Raw genomic sequence first — 19535 nt, forward strand, 5'->3', positions numbered from 1 at the left:
GAAGTCCCATGCAAACCCTGAGGCAAAGCAGCATCTCTTTGGAAAAAGACTTCAAGCCTTTTAGAGTCTCACTGCTGCCTCCAGGCCCACGGCCACCACCTCTTCCCAGCTCCCCTACCCTGTCCCTATTCTCAGTTGTCCTGCTTCTCCTGGTCCAGGCTGGAGGATATCAGAGTTGAAAAAATTCCAGCCTCAGGTGCCCATGGGACCAGAGAGATGATAAAATCCAGAAAGGGGATGAGCCAGGCTCCCCTTGGCTCTCAGCCCTGGGCATGAACACATAACAGTGGGACTTAACTCCCTGGGAGACAGGCCCAAAGAGGCAGCATTCCTGGTGGTGAGACCTGAGTGCATCTGCACCAGACATTTCCGCATTTAAATCTCAGCTCTGCAATGGAGAGACCACCCCCTGGGTAAGTGACAACATAAAAATGGGAGAAGATGCCTCTCCTGGCCTGGAGATCTCACAGGAGGGAAATGTGTTTCTAACAGCCATGGGCCCAGCCCTCCTTCAGGCACCGGCTCTGTCCAGTAGGTACAATTATTACTCCCATTTTACATACGAGGAAACCCAGGGAAAAGAGATGTCCCAAGGTCACACAGCCTTGCAGGGGCTTGAACCCCAATCCTGTCTAACTCCAAGTCCCATGCACTTACATATACCTGAGAGCCCCTCCTTCCTTTTCTCCTAGGAGTTCTTCTATACCTTCCTAGCTTGCAGGGTTGGGGCCCTGGGTGGCAAGTTGAACCATGACTGGATGGGACTGGAGGGCTTGGCCCTGCCTGGCTGAGGCTGCAGTTCGCAAATACCTGACTGCCCTTGCTCTTGGTTGGGCTGAGGGACTGCTGCCTGGGCATGCAAGGGGTTGGGGACCAGCTGCAGCGGCACCTCCCTGACATATTGCCTTGGGCCACCATGCCCTCTAACCTTGTTGGTGTCTGACTTTCTTGGGAGAGGGGTATAACCCCTTCCAGGGGGCCTGCAGGGTGGGGCTGGGACACTAAGAAAGCTGCATTTGAGCTTCCTCACTGGCTCAGCTCCTTCTGAGGCCCTGGAAGGGGTCTCAGCAATTTTGTTTTTGTTTTTTGTTTTTTTTGTTTTTTTTTTTATGAAGTCTCACTCTGTTGCCCAGGCTGGAATGCAGTGACACAATCTCGGCTCACTGCAACCTCTGCCTCCCGGGTTCAAGTAATTTTGCTGCCTCAGCCTCCCGAGTAGCTGGGACTACAGGAGAGCGCCACCACGCCTGGCTAATTTTTTAATTTAATTTAATTTAATTTTTTGTATTTTTAGTAGAGACAGGATTTCACCACGTTGGCCAGGCTGGTCTCGAACTCCTGACCTCAGGTGATCCACCCACCTTGGCCTCCCAAAGTGTTGAGATTACAGGTGTGAGCCACCGCAAACGGCTGTTTTGTTTTGTTTTGTTTTTGTTTTTTGTTTTGAGACAGAGTTTAGCTCTGTCACCCAGACTGGAGTGCAGTGGTGCGATCATCTCAGCTCACTGCAACCTCTGCCTCCCGGGTTCAACGATTCTCCTGCCTCAGTCTCCTGAGTAGCTGGGATTACAGGCGCCCACCATCACGTCCAGCTAATTTGTGTATTTTAGTAGAGACAGGGTTTCACCATGTTGGCCAGGCTGGTCTGGAACTCCTGACGTCAAGTGATCCGCCCACCTTGGCTTCCCAAGGTGCTGGGATTACAGGTGTGAGCCACTGCGCCCAGCCTCTCAGCAATTTTGTATTTGTGACTTTGTAATCTTTTCCTTAAAGAGTGCCCCCCCAAATGGTTTTAAGCTTCAGGCTCCTGGGAACCTAGATCTGTCCCCAGGGTGGGGCGGTGGGAAGCGTTCCAGCCCCCTCCCACTTGCTTTTTGCATGCTGGCTCTGGGGCTTTGGGTGAAACTCCCCACTTTGCCATCTATACAATGGGGATGAATGAGGCGATGCGATGCTTAGAGGACCCTCTGTTCAAAACTCGCCCAACCCACAGAGACCTTCACAAGCCTGCACTTGGTCCATCACCAACAGCCCTGTGGGGAAAACCGAGCTCCTACCCCCATTTTCCAGCTGAGATAACTGAGGCGTGAAGCCCCGCTGCCGCTCGTCGCTGAGGCTGTGAGCAGGCTGGAGCCTCATCCCCTACTGCTCCCTGGGGTCTCCTCCCGGGATGCCAAGCCTGGGTAGCAGGAGGGGGTCTCCAGGGTGCGGGGGCGCTCTGGGGAGGCCGCGGGCGGAGGCGGTGTCCCGCACTGTCTCACCGCAGGGCCGACCTCGGCCCTTATCTGCTCCGGCAGCTTCCGCCCCCCCACTCCAGCCCCCGCCGCAGGCCCGGCCCCCGGCCCCGCCCCCCTAGGGCCCCTCCCCCGCGCCGCCCGCCCCCAGGGGAGCGCCCGAGCTGCCCGGCTGCGGCCCAGTCGAGCGGAGAGGGGGCCCAGCCCCCCAGGTGGGCAGCCGGAAGTGATAAATAACCGAGGTGGGGGGGGCGGACACCATTGCAGTGAGGCCCGAGTTGTCCTGGGATACTCGCCCACAACCCAATAGGAGCTCCCCAAACTAAGTTGTCTTCGCCAAAAATGGGAGGGGGTCTGAGAAGGAAGAGGAAAGGGGTTCCTTAAGGCCCCAGGGACAAGAGGAACAGTGGGGTCAGTTTAAACAGGGCTCTGAGAGGCACACGACCTCCCCCCACACTAACAATGCCAAGTGGCCTCCCTGGGACAGGTGTGGGGGGGAAGAGAGAAGCGGAGACACCTCAGAGAAAGTGAAAAGGAAGCCACAACTGGAGATGCCTGCGGAGTGCAGCGGGGCATAGCCTCAAAAATACATAAGGAACTCTTGCAAATCAAGGAAAAGAAAATCAAGCAATCCAATATAAAAAAATAGATAACACACACGCAGCGCAGGCATGTTAGGGCAGAGGAAACGAATTTGCTCAAATACCATCTAAGGGAGGCTCAGCCTCACTGCTGATGAGGGCGATGCAAATTCAGACCACAATGAGATGCTATTTACACCATCTGAAGGGCAGAAGGGAACTGTCCTTCAGCCAGAGCTGGCAAGGAGGGGAGCAGCAGGCCCTCCTGCATGTGGCTAGTCAGGATGCGGCTCCAAATAGCCCCCTAGGGAGAGCAATCTGGCCTTATCTCACGAAGTGGAGGTACAGAGGCTGTCACCCACACATCCCCCCAGGCAGCAAATCAAGATAAGTTCTCTGACAAGTGCGCCAAGAGACAGGGACAAAAATATTCACGTTGTCCCTAATAGCAAAAAAAATCCTGAAATAACCCCAGGGCCCACTGATAAGAGAATGGATAAATAAATTACAGTAGACACATTCACAGGGTGGAGATCATTCAGCAATGCAAGCAGGTGACCCACGGGTTCACCAATATCATGAAGGAATCTTTGCACAATGGTATTGAGTGGAAAAAGTCAGTCCCAGAAGATGGATACATGCGGCTCTCTGTATCCCTGGGTTCCACATCCATGGATTCAACCAACCTCGGATGGAAAATATTTGCAGAAAAAAATGGATGGTTGTGTCTGTACTAAACATGTACAGACTTTTTTTCTTGTCATTGTTCCCCAAACAATACCATGTAACAGCGATTAACATAGCATTTACATTGTTTTCGGCAATCTAGAGATGATTTAAAGTATATGGGAGGATGTGGTAGGCTAAATATGCAAATATTTAATACCACACCATTTTATATCAGGGATTGAGCATCTGTGGATTTTGGTATCCTCAGGGGGTCTTGGAACCAACTCCCCCCCATCCCCACCAGGACGCCAAAGGACAGCTGTCCTTACCCTTCTCATGAAGTTCAAAACCAAGCCAAGCCATATCTTTACAAATAACAATGTTCCTTCCCTGTTTCTAATACCTTTGTTATTAGGAGATGATATGATTACCCACATAAAAGACTCTAGGCTGGGCATGGTAGCCCAAGCCTGTATCCCTAGCACTTTGGGAGGCCAGGAGTTCAAGACCAGCCTGGGCAACATGGCAAAACCCCATCTCTACAAAAAAATACCAAAAACAAATTAGCCGAGCATGGTGGTTTGTGCCTGTGGTCCCAGCTACTTGGGAGGCTGAAGTGGGAGGATCATTTGAGCCCAGAAGGCCGAGGTTGTGGTCAGCGGAGATTGTGCTATACTCCAGCATGGGCAACGGAGTGAGACTCTGTCTCAAAAAAAAAAAAAAAAAAAAAAAAAAAAAAATATATATATATATATATATATATATATATCTCCCCACAAATATAAAATATCTAGAAGTAAACTTGGTAATAATTATGCAGAACCTATAGGAAAACAATTGTTAAATTCACTAAATAATGTAAAACCTTAAAATAGTTTTTTTTTTTTAAAAAAAGCCAATTCAAATGGAATATTGTCTAGGTATACATACATATGTCAGAAAAAGCTTTATCAAAAAAATAAAAGCAAGAGTCAGGTGTGGTGGTGTGTGCCTGTAGTCCTAGCTTCTTGGGAGACTGGGGCCAGAGGATCATGTGAGCCCGGGAGCTTGAGACCAGCCTGGGCAACAATTTAAAAAAAATTTTAAAATTAAAATTAAAATCTCTAATTTTAAAAAAAGAAAGGCCAGGTGTGGTGGCTCACACCTGTAATCCCAGCACTTTGGGAGGCCGAGACCAGCGGATCACTTGAGGTCAGGAGTTCAAGACCAGCCTGGCCAACATGGTGAAACCCTGTTTCTACTAAAAATACAAAAATTAGCTGGGCATGGTGGGCGCCTATAGTCCCAGCTTCTCGGGAGGCTGAGGCAGGAGAATCGCTTGAACCTGGGAGGCAGGGGTTGTAGTGAGCTGAGATTGCGCCACTGCTCTGCAGCCTGGGTGACAGAGCTAGAATCTGTCTCAAAAAGAAAAAAAGAAAGAAAGACAAATAAAAAGCAAAGGACTGATCATCACAAAATTCAGGTTTCACTGAAGGAGGAGACAGGGAGATGGGATAGGGGAAGGGTAACAAGTAAGGAAAGATGTAAATCAACACAAAAATTAAACAAGAGCTTTGCAGGGACCAAAAGGACAGTGCAGAACGCACAAGGATTTCACCCCAATTTGTGCACCTGAGACAAGAGAAGGGGAACGGGAGACATGAAATTGATTTGGATAAACTTTTATTCAGAGTATGGGCAAAAGCTTGCTTTTTCTAGCAGCCCACACCTGGCAGGGAAAGAGGCCTGTGTATCCAGGGGACAAGGCTAAGGGATCCAAAGACACACTGACATGCAGAGCCTTCAGAATGGACAGGTCAGGAAGGCTGCAGGGAGGAGGTGGCCTTGTCAACAGGCTAGGTTTCAATCGACTGAGATGGCGAAAGGGGAGGGACATCCCAGGCCTGCCGAGAGTGGGGTGGGGGTGACAGAACTTGCCACAGTGGAGAGGCTGGACAGAGAGTAGTGGGACTCAGCTGTTCATGGTGGAGCTGCTGGTGGCAAGGGAAGAGGGGAGAGGCCCTGTGGGGTCACTGGAGCATCGCCCAGCCAGGGCTTAGGATTCAGTGGAGAAAATACCCCAGGAACTCATGAGGGAGCTAAGGCTACCCTGGAAAGAAGGATTGAGAAAGGATTGGGGTCAGGGGTTTCAGAGGGGCAGGCCTCCTTTGGAGAAGCTGAACCTGTGGCCCTGGGGGAGCTGCTGTGCCTCTTTTTAGCTGTGACCCTGCGTAATGTGATTACCATCCTGAGCCCCATATGCCTTTCAATAAGAGACTGCTATCTTCCTGCTGACCCCCACGGGAGGAAGCCCTGTGACAAGGATAAGGCCAGATATCTCACTAGAGACCACACTCTGGAAGTATCCATCCCCAGCCCAAGTCTCTAGCCCTCGATTGCCAGAGTGGAGGGAAGGATGTCAAAGCATTGGCCATTGCCAGGCCAGCCAGTCTTGCAGGGCCCAGAGACAGGAACAAGGGGTTAAAGTCAGATTCTGGGCATTGCAGTGAAGTCAGAGAAATAGATCTGTGGCTCCCTGATCCCAGACACCTCTCAGCCACTTAGAGCCACGCAGTACCCAGGCCCATCCAGCTCTGCTGAAGTTTGTCCAGTGCTTCAACCCAGGAAAACCCTATGGCCTCCAAACCAACTGATAAATATGTCAGAAAACACTCATTTGTGGCTGGGTGCAGTGGCTCACGCCTGTAATCCCAACACTTTGGGAGGCCGAGGAGGGCAGATCACCTGAGGTCAAGAGTTCAAAACCAGCCTGGCCAACATGTTGAAACCCCGTCTCTACCAAAAATACAAAAATTAGCCGGGCATGGTGGTGGGTGCCTGTAATCGGGGGGCTGAGGCATAAGAATCACGTGAACCTAGGAGGCGGAGGTTACAGTGAGCTGAGATCACACCATTGCACTCCAGCCTAGGTGACAGAGCAAGACTCCAACTCAAAAACAAAAAAACAGGCCGGGCCTGGTGGCTTACGTCTGTAGTCCCAGCACTTTGGGAGGCTGAGGCGGGCGGATCACAAGGTCAGGAGTTCAAGACCAGCCTGGCCAACATAGTGAAACCCCGTCTCTACTAAAAATAAAAAAATTAGCCGGGAGTGGTGGCGGGAGCCTGTAATACCAGCTACTCAGGAGGCTGAGGCAGGAGAATGGCTTGAACCCGGGAGGTGGAGGCTGCAGTGAGAGAAGATCGTGCCACTGCACTCCAGACTGGTGACAGAGCAAGACTCCGTCTCAAACAACAACAACAAAACAAAAAACAAAACAGGCCGGGAGCGGTGGCTCACACTTGTAATCCCAGCACTTTGGGAGGCCGAGGTGGGCAGATCACCAGGTCAGGAGTTCGAGACCAACATGGTGAAACCCTGTCTCTACTAAAAATATAAAAAATTAGCTGGGCGTGGTGGTGAGTGCCTATAGTCCCAGCTACTCAGAAGGCTTAGGCAGAAGAATTGCTTGAACCTGGGAGGCAGAGGTTGCAGTGAGCCGAAATCGCGCCACTGAACTCCAGCCTGGGTGACGAAGCAAGACTCCATCTCAAAAAACAAAACAAAACAAAACAAAAAAACACTTTCTTATGCTCAGCAAGGAGAGAGGGTGTCCCCACTCTGTATCTTTAATGTAGCTATTCTTTATGTTGCTTTAATATTTTTATACCCATATATCCATACATATAAACAGCATTAATTTCTAGCTCTATATAAAACTTCCCATATGTCAGGCATAGTTCTAAGTGCTTTGTCTGTATTTATCCATTCAATCTTCACAACAACATCTAAGTCTAATTTCGAGATGAGGAAACTGAGGCATAAGGAGTTAAGTAATTTGTCCCAGGAAGTCTGGCATCAGAATCTTACTGTCTTGAATGGGCACAGTGGCACACGCCTATAATCCCAGTGCTTTGGGAGGCCGAGGCGAGAGGATTGCTTGAGCCCAGGAGATCGAAGCTGCAGTGAGCTGTGATCACACCACTGCACTCCAGCCTGGGTGACAGAGTTAAAAAAAATTTGTTATATTCACCTTTTGAATTTTCTCTTCTGTTCCCTTTTATCTGCTTTCTAAACAAAACAAAACAAAGAATCTTATTGTCTTAACCACCAAGACACCAAGAGGTAGGCCAGAGAGAGAGAGAGAGAGAGAGAGAGAGAAAGACAGAGGCTAGGTGCAGTGGCTCACGCCTATAATCCCAGCACTTTGGGAGGCTGAGGCAGGTGGATCATTCGAGGTAAGGAGTTCAAGACCAGCCTGGCCAACATGGTGAAACCCTGTCTCTACTACAAAAATTGGCCGGGAAGTAGTGGCCCATGCCTATAATTCCAGCTACTTGGGAGGCTGAGGCTGGAGAATTACTTGAGCCTGGGAGGCGGAGGTTGCAGTGAACCGAGATCATGCCACTGTACTCCAGTCTGGGTGACAGAGTGAGAACCTGTCTCAAAAAAAAAAAAAAAAAAGAGAGAAAGAGAAAGAGATTTTATATAGTGAGATTTTCATATATCTGAGATGAGATTTGATATATGTATACAATTTTACACATTGCATACATGTGATCATATACACCTTTTATTTATTTATTTATTTTGAGATGGAGTTTCGCTCTTGTTGCCCAGGCTGGAGTGCAATGGCGCGATCTCGGCTCACTGCAACCTCTACCTCCCAGGTTCAAGCGATTCTCCTGCCTCAGCCTCCCGAGTAGCTGGGATTACAGGCATGCGCCACCACACCTGGCTGATCTTGTATGTTTAGTAGAGGGGGTTTCTCCATGTTGGTCAGGCTGGTCTTGAACTCCCGACCGCAGGTGATCTGCCCACCTTGGCCTCCCAAAGTGCTGGGATTACAGGCATAAGCCACCATGCCCAGCCATATATGGCCATACACATCTTTTAATGTGTTGTTTTCCTTTAACATTTTTTCCTTCCCTATTCACATTAGTTCCTCCCACCATAGAATCCATAATATCACTTTAATGTATTATATATGTTTTTTATGTATTCATTATACATAGACTTATATATACTGATACCTTTAATCACATATACATATACAAGGTTTCTTTTTGTCATTATTTTAAAATAGTCTCTTAAAAAATAAAAATAGTGGATCATATTAAATAAATATTTCTGCATCTCACTTTTCTCACACACCTGGAAACCCCTGCAATTTTATTAATTTGTAATTTTTTTTATTTTTTTATTTTTGAGACAAGGTCCCGCTCTGTTACCCAGACTGGAGTGCAGTGGCACAATCAGGGCTCACTGCAGCCTTGACCTCCCGGGTTCAAGCAATCCTTCCACCTCAGCCTCCTGAGTAGCTGGGGCTACAGGTGCGCACCATTACACCTGACTAATTTTAAATTTTTTTGTAGAGACAAGTTCTCAGTTTGTTACCCAGGCTGGTCTGGAACTCCTGGGCTCAAAAGATCTTCCTTCCTAGGCCTCCCAAAGTGCTGGGATTACAGATGTGAGCCACCGGGCCTTAGGTATCCGATGGGAATTCCAGGCCAGGTGGGAGGAAAGGGTAGTGCATTGGCACCAAGTAACGTTTCTGGCTGGGTCTTGCCCATCCCCTTGTTGGGTGGCCAGGAGCGCTCAGCCTCCAGAGGCAGGAATGCTGACTGTGTTATTGTGAAATCATTTGCATATTGTGAAGTGCTTTGCATAAGATGGAGCGCTTTTGCATACAGGGAGGGGGGCATTTTAGAAGTCCTAGGGCAGGATCCCTGAGTAGCTTTTCTTTGCCAAGAAACTAACCCAGGGATTCCATTTTGGAACTCAGGGAGGGAACAGACGTCCTGGCAGTTGTATGGGCCCGGTGGGGTGAGATGGACAGAAAGCTTCAGAAGACAAGCTGGGCCACCAGGGAGAAGTTGGCGGTCTAAGGAAGGCCAACAGTGCAACATGAAGTGGGACAGGCACCAGAGGCAGCCCTGAGAGCTGAGTGTGCTCTCAAGAGCCCCAGCAGAGGGGAAAGTGACAGAGTAAATGGTTGGAGCTGCCATGGGAGGCTGATGAGGGTCAGAGACTTAGAGACCTGTACTCAGTCGCTATCTCTGCCCAAGTGAGTACCCACATGCCCCTTCCTGAATCTTCTCCTGTACTGGCTGATTTCCAGAGAAGAATACAAACTGGAAACGCCAAGCCAGACTCCCACTGCTGTTCAGGACCTAGACGTGAGAAGTGGTATCACATACTCTGGCTTCAGGACACCCAGGTTTGAATCCTGGCTCTGCCATCTGTGCCACTGTGTGACCCTGGGCTAACAGTACCCACTACAATGGAATAATATGAGGATTCAGTGAGATAATGCGAGTAAAGTGAATAGCACATAGTAGGTGGTCAGTAAATTGCGGTTATAAGAACTGCTATCCAGTGTTTGCTGCCCTAGTCTAACCAAAGAGGTCAGGTCTAGCTTCCTCCAGGTGAGGGGAGCACAGAGCCCTAGCCTCCCAGGTTTGGAGTTCCCATCAGCAGGGTCCAGCCACCATGCATTGGACCCCAAAGGGTTACAAGCCCTGGAGACAGTGGCCTGAGGTTCCCAGTGAAAAACCAAAGCATAAAAATAATTCGATGAGTAAGAATAAAATTCCCTCTTCTGAGGTTCCCGGGGCCAGGCCCCTCCCTGCGGCAGGCACTTCCCCTTTCCCTTGCTCATGGAGGAGCCAGGCCGGGCTGACTCAGAGCAGGAGCGCACAGTAGTCCTCCCAGCCCGACCTGGGCGGCGTGGTCTGGCGGCCGGGCGCGCCCCCGTGCGGCCACGGGCAGACTGCGGCCCTGGACGGGAAGCGGCGGCCAGATCCGCAAGCCCCGCAGCCTGGTCGATCGCGGTCCCCGCAGAGCCGCCGCCTCCGTCCCTGCCCAGCCTGGCTGAGCGCGGTGCGTATGGCTCTCTCACTTCCGACCGACCCTCCCCTCCGGCCCGCAGCCCTGCCCAAACGGAAGTGCGCCCTCTCCCCGGGTCCCCCACCGCCGCGAGGCGGAAGCGCCCTCCCGCCGCCACTCCCCCCGGCCCCGCGGCACGCGGAGCCTCGGGTTCCGGACAGGCCCCTTGTGACGTGGCCGCGCGCCGGGGGCGGCCCCGGGCCGGGGGCCGGGCGGCCGGGCTGCCGGGCGGGGCAGAGCCTGGGCGGGGCGCGGCACCGCAGCTGGATGGCTGGGGCCGCCCGGAGCGCCGCCGCCGCCGCCGCACGGTGAGTGCCAGCCGGACCCTCAGGGCCCGCGCCCCGGGCGTGATGGACCCGCCCGATCCCTCGCCCCGTCCGACTGGTCCTCATCAGACCTGGGCCGGCTCCCAGGACCCGGGAGTCAGGCTCGCCCGCTTCGGCCTCCTCTCCCCCATCGCTCCGCGCCCCGCGCCCCATCCCTCCCTCGCTGTCCCCTCCGCGTCCCACCCGCCTCTCTCTAGCTCTCTCACTCTCTACTTTCCTCTCCCCTCGGACTCTCCGTGTATTCCCTCCCGCTAGCCTGTGGTCCCCTCACCTCTGCGTGACCGCCTCGTCCTGGCCCAGTCTTGCCTGTGGTCCCCAGTGGAGCCCCGCTGGCTTCATCAGTGCCCCTGATTAGTTAAGGCCTGGAGGTCCTAGACATGGGCATCTCTGCCACCACCCAGAAGCAGCTGCTTTCTTCCCCTCCCATCTCCATCAGAAGGTGAGGAAACTGAGGCAGGGACATCACCAGCTCAAGGTCACAGCCAGCCTGAGGCAGAGCAGACCACATTTAAACCTCATGCCCGAGTTTCCAGATGGAACTTCTCGCTTGGTTGACTCACGTCCACATCCTGTGATCGGCCGGCTGGGCACATTCCTGCTGCAGGGAGCTCCAGGCCTTCCCTGGCACAGGCAGGGCCTCTGCGCCTCCTCATGCCGGGTACATCCACCTGCACTTTCAGGCTTATCTCGTCCTCACAGCTGAGGCAGGTGATATTGATCCCTGTCCTGCAGATGAGGGCACTGAGGCTCAGAGAGGGGGCTTCAGAGATTTGCCCAGAGTTAGACAGCTCAAAGTGCAGCATAGAATTCACCGTGGGGGCTCTAAAGCCTGCGCTCTACAAGAGAGAGGCATCCCCTGGCTAAAGGCTCCTTCCTCATCAGCCCCATCTCCTGTTGCCCTCAGTGCCCTGGGGACATTGGTCTCATGTCCTAGGAAGAAGCGTGGATGGTCTTGCCCTGGCTCATCTGCTCAGTTTCCTCACGTATATCTCTCTGAATCCACCCCATCCCCTTAGAAGGGGTGCCTCAGTCTCTGGGGTGTCGCGGGCGGCAGGGCCTCCCCTGGCAGCCAGAGACACCCAGCTGGGCCGGGCCGTGCCGCCGGTGGCTGAGGAGAGCCAGCCAGCGCCTCACCCTGTCATTAGGGAAAGTTTAGCCTCAGGCGGAGGTGCTGACACAGTCTGGAGCTGCTCAGAAGGAAAAAATATGCAGTGCTCAGGAATAGGGTGTGGAGACACAGGGCCCCATTGCTGTGCACCCAGCATTTGGATGCGCAGACGCTCTGGCAAGGACAGCAGGAGAGTGGATGCCAGGGTCCCTTGCGGGGAGGAGGGAGGCGCCACGTTTCCTAAGCAGGTGTGCGGCCAAGGCTGTAGCTCATATAGGTGGCCTTTTGTGTTTTTCAGTACGTGGCATGCCTGGATGTCCCTGCCCTGGCTGTGGCATGGCGGGCCCAAGGCTCCTCTTCCTCACTGCCCTTGCCCTGGAACTCTTGGGAAGGGCTGGGGGTTCCCAGCCGGCCCTCCGGAGCCGGGGGACTGCGACGGCCTGTCGCCTGGACAACAAGGAAAGTGAGTCCTGGGGGGCTCTGCTGAGCGGAGAGCGGCTGGACACCTGGATCTGCTCCCTCCTGGGTTCCCTCATGGTGGGGCTCAGTGGGGTCTTCCCGTTGCTTGTCATTCCCCTAGAGATGGGGACCATGCTGCGCTCAGAAGGTGGGTGACTCTCCGGTGGCGCCCAGGGCTGGCCAGGGTGTGGGAAGCATGCTGCTGCTCTTCTTAGGAGACCCCAGGTCACAGAGTGTCTGAGATGGAGGGAGAGGATAGAATAGAACTTCTCCCCTTGGTCCTGTAGGAGTTATCTAGCCAGGGGCGGCTGGCTCTGGCTTCCCCAGGAAGCTATGAGCACCTGGTAGCAGGGCCTGCCCCTGGGGAGGGGGTCTAGGAGATGGGGATGTGGGCACGGGTGGGAGCTTTGTCCTGACTACCCTTTTGTACCATGAGCATGTACTGCCCGTTCACAAATAACATGTTGTAACAAAACACGCAGGAGAGCTCTAGGGAGCTGCTAAGAATGCACGTGCCTATCCCCCACCTAAGAGGGGTGGACCAAGGCCCTGGGAATCTGTTAGAAACGAGCATCCCAGGGGCTGGTGCTGCCAGCTGGATGCTCAGGAACCATTCACTTACCAGATGGTTACCCAGCAGCTCTGTGCCAGGCACTGGGCTGAGGGCGGTGCCACAGCTGTGAACAGAGCCCTGCTTGGGCCATGGTCAGGCCTGTGCTCAACCCTCAGAGCAGCCCTGCAGGGTCAGTGCAGGGAGCACTTGGATTATTAGTTCCATTTCACAAGTGGGGATGCACAGGCAGAGAGGTTCTTTAACCAGTCCAAGGTCACCCAGCCAGGAAATAGCAGTTTGCCCTGGGATCCCACCCCAAACCCAGCTGCCTCTGTCCTCTAGGCCTCAGTTTCTCTATCAAGCCAAAGGGTTGGACATGGCTTTCAGGCAGGCGACTTCCAACTCTGGATGCTGCAAGTCCCCAAATCTCTGCCACTTTTCTGAGAGTGACAGCAGCTGAGAAGAGAAAAATTCCCACGTAATGAGCACTTGCTATACATATTGTCATTTAATTCCCATAAGAGCCCATAAAAGGCTCACAGCTGTAATCTCAGTAGTTTGGGAGGCTGAGGTGGGCAGATCATCTGAGGTCAGGAGTTCGAGACCAGCCTGGCCAACATGATGAAACCCCGTCTCTACCAAAAATACAAAAATTAGCCGGATGTGGTGGCACACACCTGTAATCCCAGCTACTCAGGAGGCTGAGGCAGGAGAGTCGCTTGAACCTGGGAGATGGAGGTTGCAGTGAACCAAGATCACGCCACTGCACTCCAGCCTGGGCAACAGAGCGAGACTCCATCTCAAAACAAAACAAGATAAAATAATAATTCCCATAAGACCCAATTTACAGATGGAGAAACCGAGTCTCCAAAGTCATCTGCCAAGGTCACCAGCTAGTGGGTTGGGAGCTGGGACCTGTCAGCTCTTCACCATGACATGGTGGTGGCCCTGTGGGCATTTGGCAGGGTGTGGTGTTTCTGCTGTGAGGTGGGGGACCCAGGAAGAGCAGCCACCCATATCCAGCCTTACAGGCCCAGAAAGAGCCCAGTGAGTGGGGTGGGATGAAGGTAAGGCCAGGAGCTCCAGCCGGTCAGCCCCCAGACCCCGCATCTCTCCCTTGTAGCTGGGGCCTGGCGCCTGAAGCAGCTGCTCAGCTTCGCCCTGGGGGGACTCTTGGGCAATGTGTTTCTGCATCTGCTGCCCGAAGCCTGGGCCTACACGTGCAGCACCAGCCCTGGTAAGTGAGGCCACAGGCCAGGGGCAAGACAGTGCCAGGAGTAGGGGCCTGGTGCCCACGCCCAGGGATGGCCAGGATGACCAGGAGAGGGATTCTGGGTTTCTGGCAGGAGCTTGCCTGGGAGGGAGGGAGGGTCATTGTCCTGGTCTCTGGGCCCTGGTCCCAGTGGGAGTTCTGGGCCCCAGCTGCCCAACCCACCCTTGTCACTGCCCTGGTGCCCTGGATGAGATCCCATTCCAAATGGCCCCCTCCTATGGCCCTGGCTTGGCTTGGCCTGGCCTGGCCTGGCATTGCCGCCCCCTGCAGGTGGTGAGGGGCAGAGCCTGCAGCAGCAGCAACAGCTGGGGCTGTGGGTCATTGCTGGCATCCTGACCTTCCTGGCGTTGGAGAAGATGTTCCTGGACAGCAAGGAGGAGGGGACCAGCCAGGTGGGCCCCACACTCAAGGGCCTGGATATATCAGCCTCTGTTCTGTGGTAGTGCCCGGGGCCTGGAGGCCCAGGGTCTGAGTTGAGCCCTGAAAAGAGGGGTCTCCTGGCCCTCTCCTGGGAGCTGCGGGAGGTTGGGCCACCTTCTTTGGGACTGACACCATTAGCCCCTGATGTAGCTTGTTCTGGTAGCCTGATGGTGACAGCAGTTGGGGAGGGTTTGTTGAGTTTGGGGGCACCCAACTGATATAGCAGCAGAGGATTCTAGCTAGAAAAAACAGGGGTTCCTATCTTTTTTTTTTTTTTTTTTTTTTTTTGAGACGGAGTCTCGCTCTGTCACCCAGGCTGAAGTGCAGTGGCGCGATCTTGGCTCACGGCAACCTCTGCCTCCCGGGTTCAAGCGATTCTCCTGCCTCAGCCTCCCAAGTAGCTGGGACTACAGGTGCGCGCCACCATGCCCAGCTAACTTTTGTATTTTTAGTGGAGACGGGGTTTCACCATGTTGTCCAGGATGGTCTCGATTTCTTGACTGCTTGATCCACCCACCTCAGCCTCCCAATTATTATTATTATTTTTTTGAGAAGAGTCTCGCTCTGTCACCCAGGCTGGAGTGCAGTGGTGCGATCTCGGCTCACTGCAACTTTCACCTCCCAGGTTCAAGCAATTCTTCTGCCTCAGCCTCCCAAGTAGCTGGGACCACACCCGGCTAATTTTTGTATTTTTAGTAGAGGTGGGGTTTCACCATATTGGCCAGGCTGGTCTCGAACTCCTGACCTCAGGTGATCCATCTGCCTTGGGCTCCCAAAGTGCTGGGATTACAGGCATGAGCCACTGCACCCAGCCCCGTCTCTCTTTCTCCATCTCTCTCCCCTTCTGTCTGCCCTGGCTGAGTGGGGGGCATCTAATGTCACCTCTCCCTCCTTCTCCTGGCCCTAGGCCCCCAACAAAGACCCCACTGCTGCTGCTGCCGCGCTCAATGGAGGCCACTGTCTGGCCCAGCCGGCCGCAGAGCCCGGCCTCGGTGCCGTGGTCCGGAGCATCAAAGTGAGTGGCCTGCTCAGGGCCCCTGCAGCCGCACTGCCCTGAGTGGCCAGCCCCACTCAGCCCTGCCTCCTGCCTTCCCTCCTTCCCAGGTCAGCGGCTACCTCAACCTGCTGGCCAACACCATCGATAACTTCACCCACGGGCTGGCTGTGGCTGCCAGCTTCCTTGTGAGCAAGAAGGTGAGGGGCTTGGGGCCAGTGGGGCTCTGGCGATTCCGGTGGCAGCCATGTGGATTCCACCTGTGTCTGGAGTCTCTGCTTCTTGCCCCTCCATTGCCAGCACCCTCATCTAAGGCTCTCATCCCCCATCCTCCCTGCTGCTGTCCTGGCCACCACTGTTCTCTGATCCTGAGCCCCTGGTCTGTTCCTGTTCCCAGTACTCCTTGTTGGGTGCCTCTGTCAAGCTGCTAGGCGTGGCCCCTGCCTGCTCCTAGATGCTTCTTCCTCTACCTCCTCCCTCTGGCCTCTGGCCTCTGGCCCAGAGGCAGCCTACTCTGCAGCTGGCTGAGATCTTTCCCACCTCACACTGTTCCCCCTGCCTGGAATGTTCTCCCGCCCACGCTTCGAGCGGCTGACGACTCATCCTTGGGGCCTCGACTTACATGGACTCCTCCACCAGGCCTTTGCTGACCTCCTCATCTAAATTTGGTTCCTGGGCCTGCTCCCCTGGGCACTCTATCCATCCTTTCCTTCCCAGCGCCTGTGAGTGAGTCCTGTCTCTCCCCTCTATACCGCTAGCTTCGTGAAGGCAGGTTCCTTGTCCCCTTTAGTCACTGCTATATTTCCAGTGGCCAACACAGTGCCCACCCAGAGCCAGCTCAGAGCAGAGTAAACCTCTGTGGAATGAGTGGGCGAGTGGGGTGCTCAGCCCTCAACACAGACCCCGCAGCCACGGCTCCCCTCCCTGCAGATCGGGCTCCTGACAACCATGGCCATCCTCCTGCATGAGATCCCCCATGAGGTGAGCGCTTGTAGGGCAGCCCCCAGGGGCCCAGGCCCCCACAGTGCCCATGATCAGCATGGGTGTGGAGCTCAGGAGGGTGTGGGGCTGGGCCTGTCCAGCATGGCACTCTGGGGCTGGGCTGTGAGGGCTGGAGCTCCTCACCCCAGCAGCCTGCAGCTGCCATCTCCGCCATACTCAGGATGGGGGTCCCAGGGGAAGGGTGGGGAAGGGCAGGGGGCTCAGTGTGTATATCGTACCTGAGCACTCAGGGCATCAGGCCCCGCTGGGGCGCAGGGTGAACCTCTGGACCTCCCTTCAGGTGGGCGACTTTGCCATCCTGCTCCGGGCCGGCTTTGACCGATGGAGCGCAGCCAAGCTGCAACTCTCAACAGCGCTGGGGGGCCTACTGGGTGCCGGCTTCGCCATCTGTACCCAGTCCCCCAAGGGAGTAGGTACGGGCGTGGCGGGTGGTTGTGGCGGGTGGCATCAGCAGAGGGGCACCAGCCAAAGGGTGTGGCTACCTCACCGCTGGTCCCCAGGCCTGGGAGGTGGGGAGCACACACAGTGCCGTGGGTACCCAGTTGGGTGTTCTCCCGCTGCAGAGGAGACGGCAGCCTGGGTCCTGCCCTTCACCTCTGGCGGCTTTCTCTACATCGCCTTGGTGAACGTGCTCCCTGACCTCTTGGAAGAAGAGGACCCGTGGTGAGTGACCTGTTGGAGGAAGAGGACTGCCACTCACAGGACCCTTAGGGGCTCAGGAGGGAAGGGCTCCTGGCCGCTGCCTGCTCCCCCTGCCCATGCCTCCACCGTGAGCCGTTCCCTCCCCACAGGCGCTCCCTGCAGCAGCTGCTTCTGCTCTGTGCGGGCATCGTGGTAATGGTGCTGTTCTCGCTCTTCGTGGATTAACTTTCCCTGATGCCGACGCCCCTGCCCCCTGCAGCAATAAGATGCTCGGATTCACTCTGTGACCGCATATGTGAGAGGCAGAGAGGGCGAGTGGCTGCGAGAGAGAATGAGCCTCCCGCCAGACAGGAGGGAGGTGCGTGTGGATGTATGTGGTGTGCACATGTGGCCAGAGGCGTGTGTGTGAGACCGACACTGTGATCCCTGTGCTGGGTCCGGGGCCCAGTGTAGCGCCTGTCCCCAGCCATGCTGTGGTTACCTCTCCGTGCCGCCCTGTCACCTTCACCTCCCGGAGTAAGCAGCGAGGAACAGCAGCACTGGTCCCAAGCAGAGGCCTTGCCCTGCTGGGACCCCGGGAGTGAGAGCAGCCCAAGGATCCCAGGGTGCAGGGAACTCCAGAGCTGCCCACCTCCCACTGCCCCCTCAGCACACACACAGTCCCCAGGTGGCCTAGGGGCCAAGGCTGGGGCGGCTTTGGTCCCTTTTCCTGGCCCTTCCTTCCCCACTTCTAAGCCAAAGAAAGGAGAGGCAGGTGCTCCTGTACCCCAGCCCCACTCAGCACTGACAGTCCCCAGCTCCTAGTAGTGAGCTGGGAGGCGCTTCCTAAGACCCTTTCCTCAGGGCTGCCCTGGGAGCTCATTCCTGGCCAACACGCCCTGGCAGCACCAGCAGCTCTTGCCACCTCCAGCTGCCAAACAGCAGCCTGCCGGGCAGGGAGCAGCCCCAGGCCAGAGAGGCCTCCCGGTCCAGCTCAGGGATGCTCCTGCCAGCACAGGGGCCAGGGACTCCTGGAGCAGGCACATAGTGAGCCCGGGCAGCCCTCCCCAGCTCAGGCCCCTCTCCTTCCCCATTGAGGTTGGGGTAGGTGGGGGCGGTGAGGGCTCCACGTTGTCAGCGCTCAGGAATGTGCTCCGGCAGAGTGCTGAAGCCATAATCCCCAACCATTTCCCTTGGCTGACGCCCAGGTACTCAGCTGGCCCACTCCACAGCCAGGCCTGGCCCTGCCCTTCACCGTGGATGTTTTCAGAAGTGGCCATCGAGAGGTCTGGATGGTTTTATAGCAACTTTGCTGTGATTCCGTTTGTATCTGTAAATATTTGTTCTATAGATAAGATACAAATAAATATTATCCACATACTGGCTGCCTTGGTTCTGCACGGCCTTCCATGGCCAGGCAGGGCCTTCCTTACTGCCACTGCCAGGCCCTTGTCTCTGAACTGTCACCCCAGTGCATCTCTGAACATTCCATGTCTTCCTGGCTTAACTTTTTATTCCAATGACTGAGCACCTATACGAGCCTGGCCGTATGCCATTTTAGCCCCTCACCACCACAAACTCCAGGACGCTGTCCTTATCTTTTTTTTTTTTTTTGAGACAGAGGAGTCTCACTCTGTCACCCACGCTGGAGTGCAGTGGTGCGGTCTTGGCTCACTGCAACCTCCGCCTCCTGGGTTCAAGCAATTCTCCTGCCTCAACCTCCCAAGTAGCTGGGATTTACAGGTGTGTGCCACCACCCCTGGCTTTTTTTTAAAAGTAGAGATAGGGTTTTGCCATATTGGCCAGGCTGGTCTTAAACTCCTGAACTTGTGATCTGCCCGCCTCAGCCTCCCAAAGTGCTGGGCTTACAGGTGTGAGCCACCGTGCCCAGTTAGTGCTGTCCTTATAGACCTGAAAGCTGGAGCATTTTCCCCACCTGCCCCCCATTCCACCTTGACTGAAAATGTAATCAGGGAAGGGAGCTCCAGCCACAAAGTCATCTCCAGGTTTGGCCTCAGTGAAATTAAGCTCTCATTCGCTTAAAAAAGAAAGGCCGGGTGTGGTGGCTCACGCCTGTAATGCCAGAACTTTGGGAGGCCAAGGTAGGGGGATCGCGAGGTCAGCAGTTCGAGACCAGCCTGGCCAATATGGTGAAACCCCGTCTCTACTAAAAATACAAAAATTAGCCAGGCGCGGTGGCACGTGCCTGTAATCTCACCTACTCAGGAAGCTGAGGCAGAATTGCTTGAACCCAGAGGCGGAGGCTGCAGTGAGCTGAGATCACACCACTGCACTCCAGCCCGGGTGACAGAGCAAGACTCCATCTAAAAAATAAATAAATAAAAAAGAAAGAGAAAAGAAGAAAAAAGAATATGGGACCCTTATTCAAAACCACACACCCTCCCTTCTGAATGTGTGGAGTATGAGAAC

The 19535-nt window shown here is 54.7% G+C and overlaps 1 protein-coding gene across 25 annotated transcripts in view; it reads left to right on the top strand.

Moving 5' to 3' along the window:
• SLC39A13 (solute carrier family 39 member 13) overlaps positions 1–18485 on the top strand; it is a 43740-nt gene extending 25255 nt beyond the window's left edge. The window contains exons 1-12 of one of the 25 annotated variants that reach the window (XR_010147205.1): positions 10549–10657; positions 12082–12246; positions 12364–12390; positions 13919–14032; positions 14339–14460; positions 15396–15503; positions 15593–15682; positions 16413–16463; positions 16765–16897; positions 17048–17147; positions 17276–17484; positions 18314–18485. Coding sequence is in view for 16 of the 25 variants with exons in the window: in XM_054661352.2 (XP_054517327.1) it covers positions 11327–11333; positions 12082–12390; positions 13919–14032; positions 14339–14460; positions 15396–15503; positions 15593–15682; positions 16413–16463; positions 16765–16897; positions 17048–17147; positions 17276–17351 (1110 nt within the window). In the remaining 9 variants the exon portion in view is untranslated. Of the gene's footprint in view, positions 1–9148; positions 9529–10548; positions 10658–10930; positions 11334–12081; positions 12391–13918; positions 14033–14338; positions 14461–15395; positions 15504–15592; positions 15683–16412; positions 16464–16764; positions 16898–17047; positions 17148–17275 lie in introns of those variants that run through there. The other 24 variants (XR_010147201.1, XM_063782935.1, XR_010147207.1 and 21 more) reach the window with 24 other exon arrangements.
• The last annotated feature ends 1050 nt before the right edge of the window (positions 18486–19535 follow it).

The sequence above is a fragment of the Pan troglodytes genome, chromosome 9 (assembly GCF_028858775.2).
Source record: "Pan troglodytes isolate AG18354 chromosome 9, NHGRI_mPanTro3-v2.0_pri, whole genome shotgun sequence".
NCBI lineage: Eukaryota > Metazoa > Chordata > Mammalia > Primates > Hominidae > Pan > Pan troglodytes.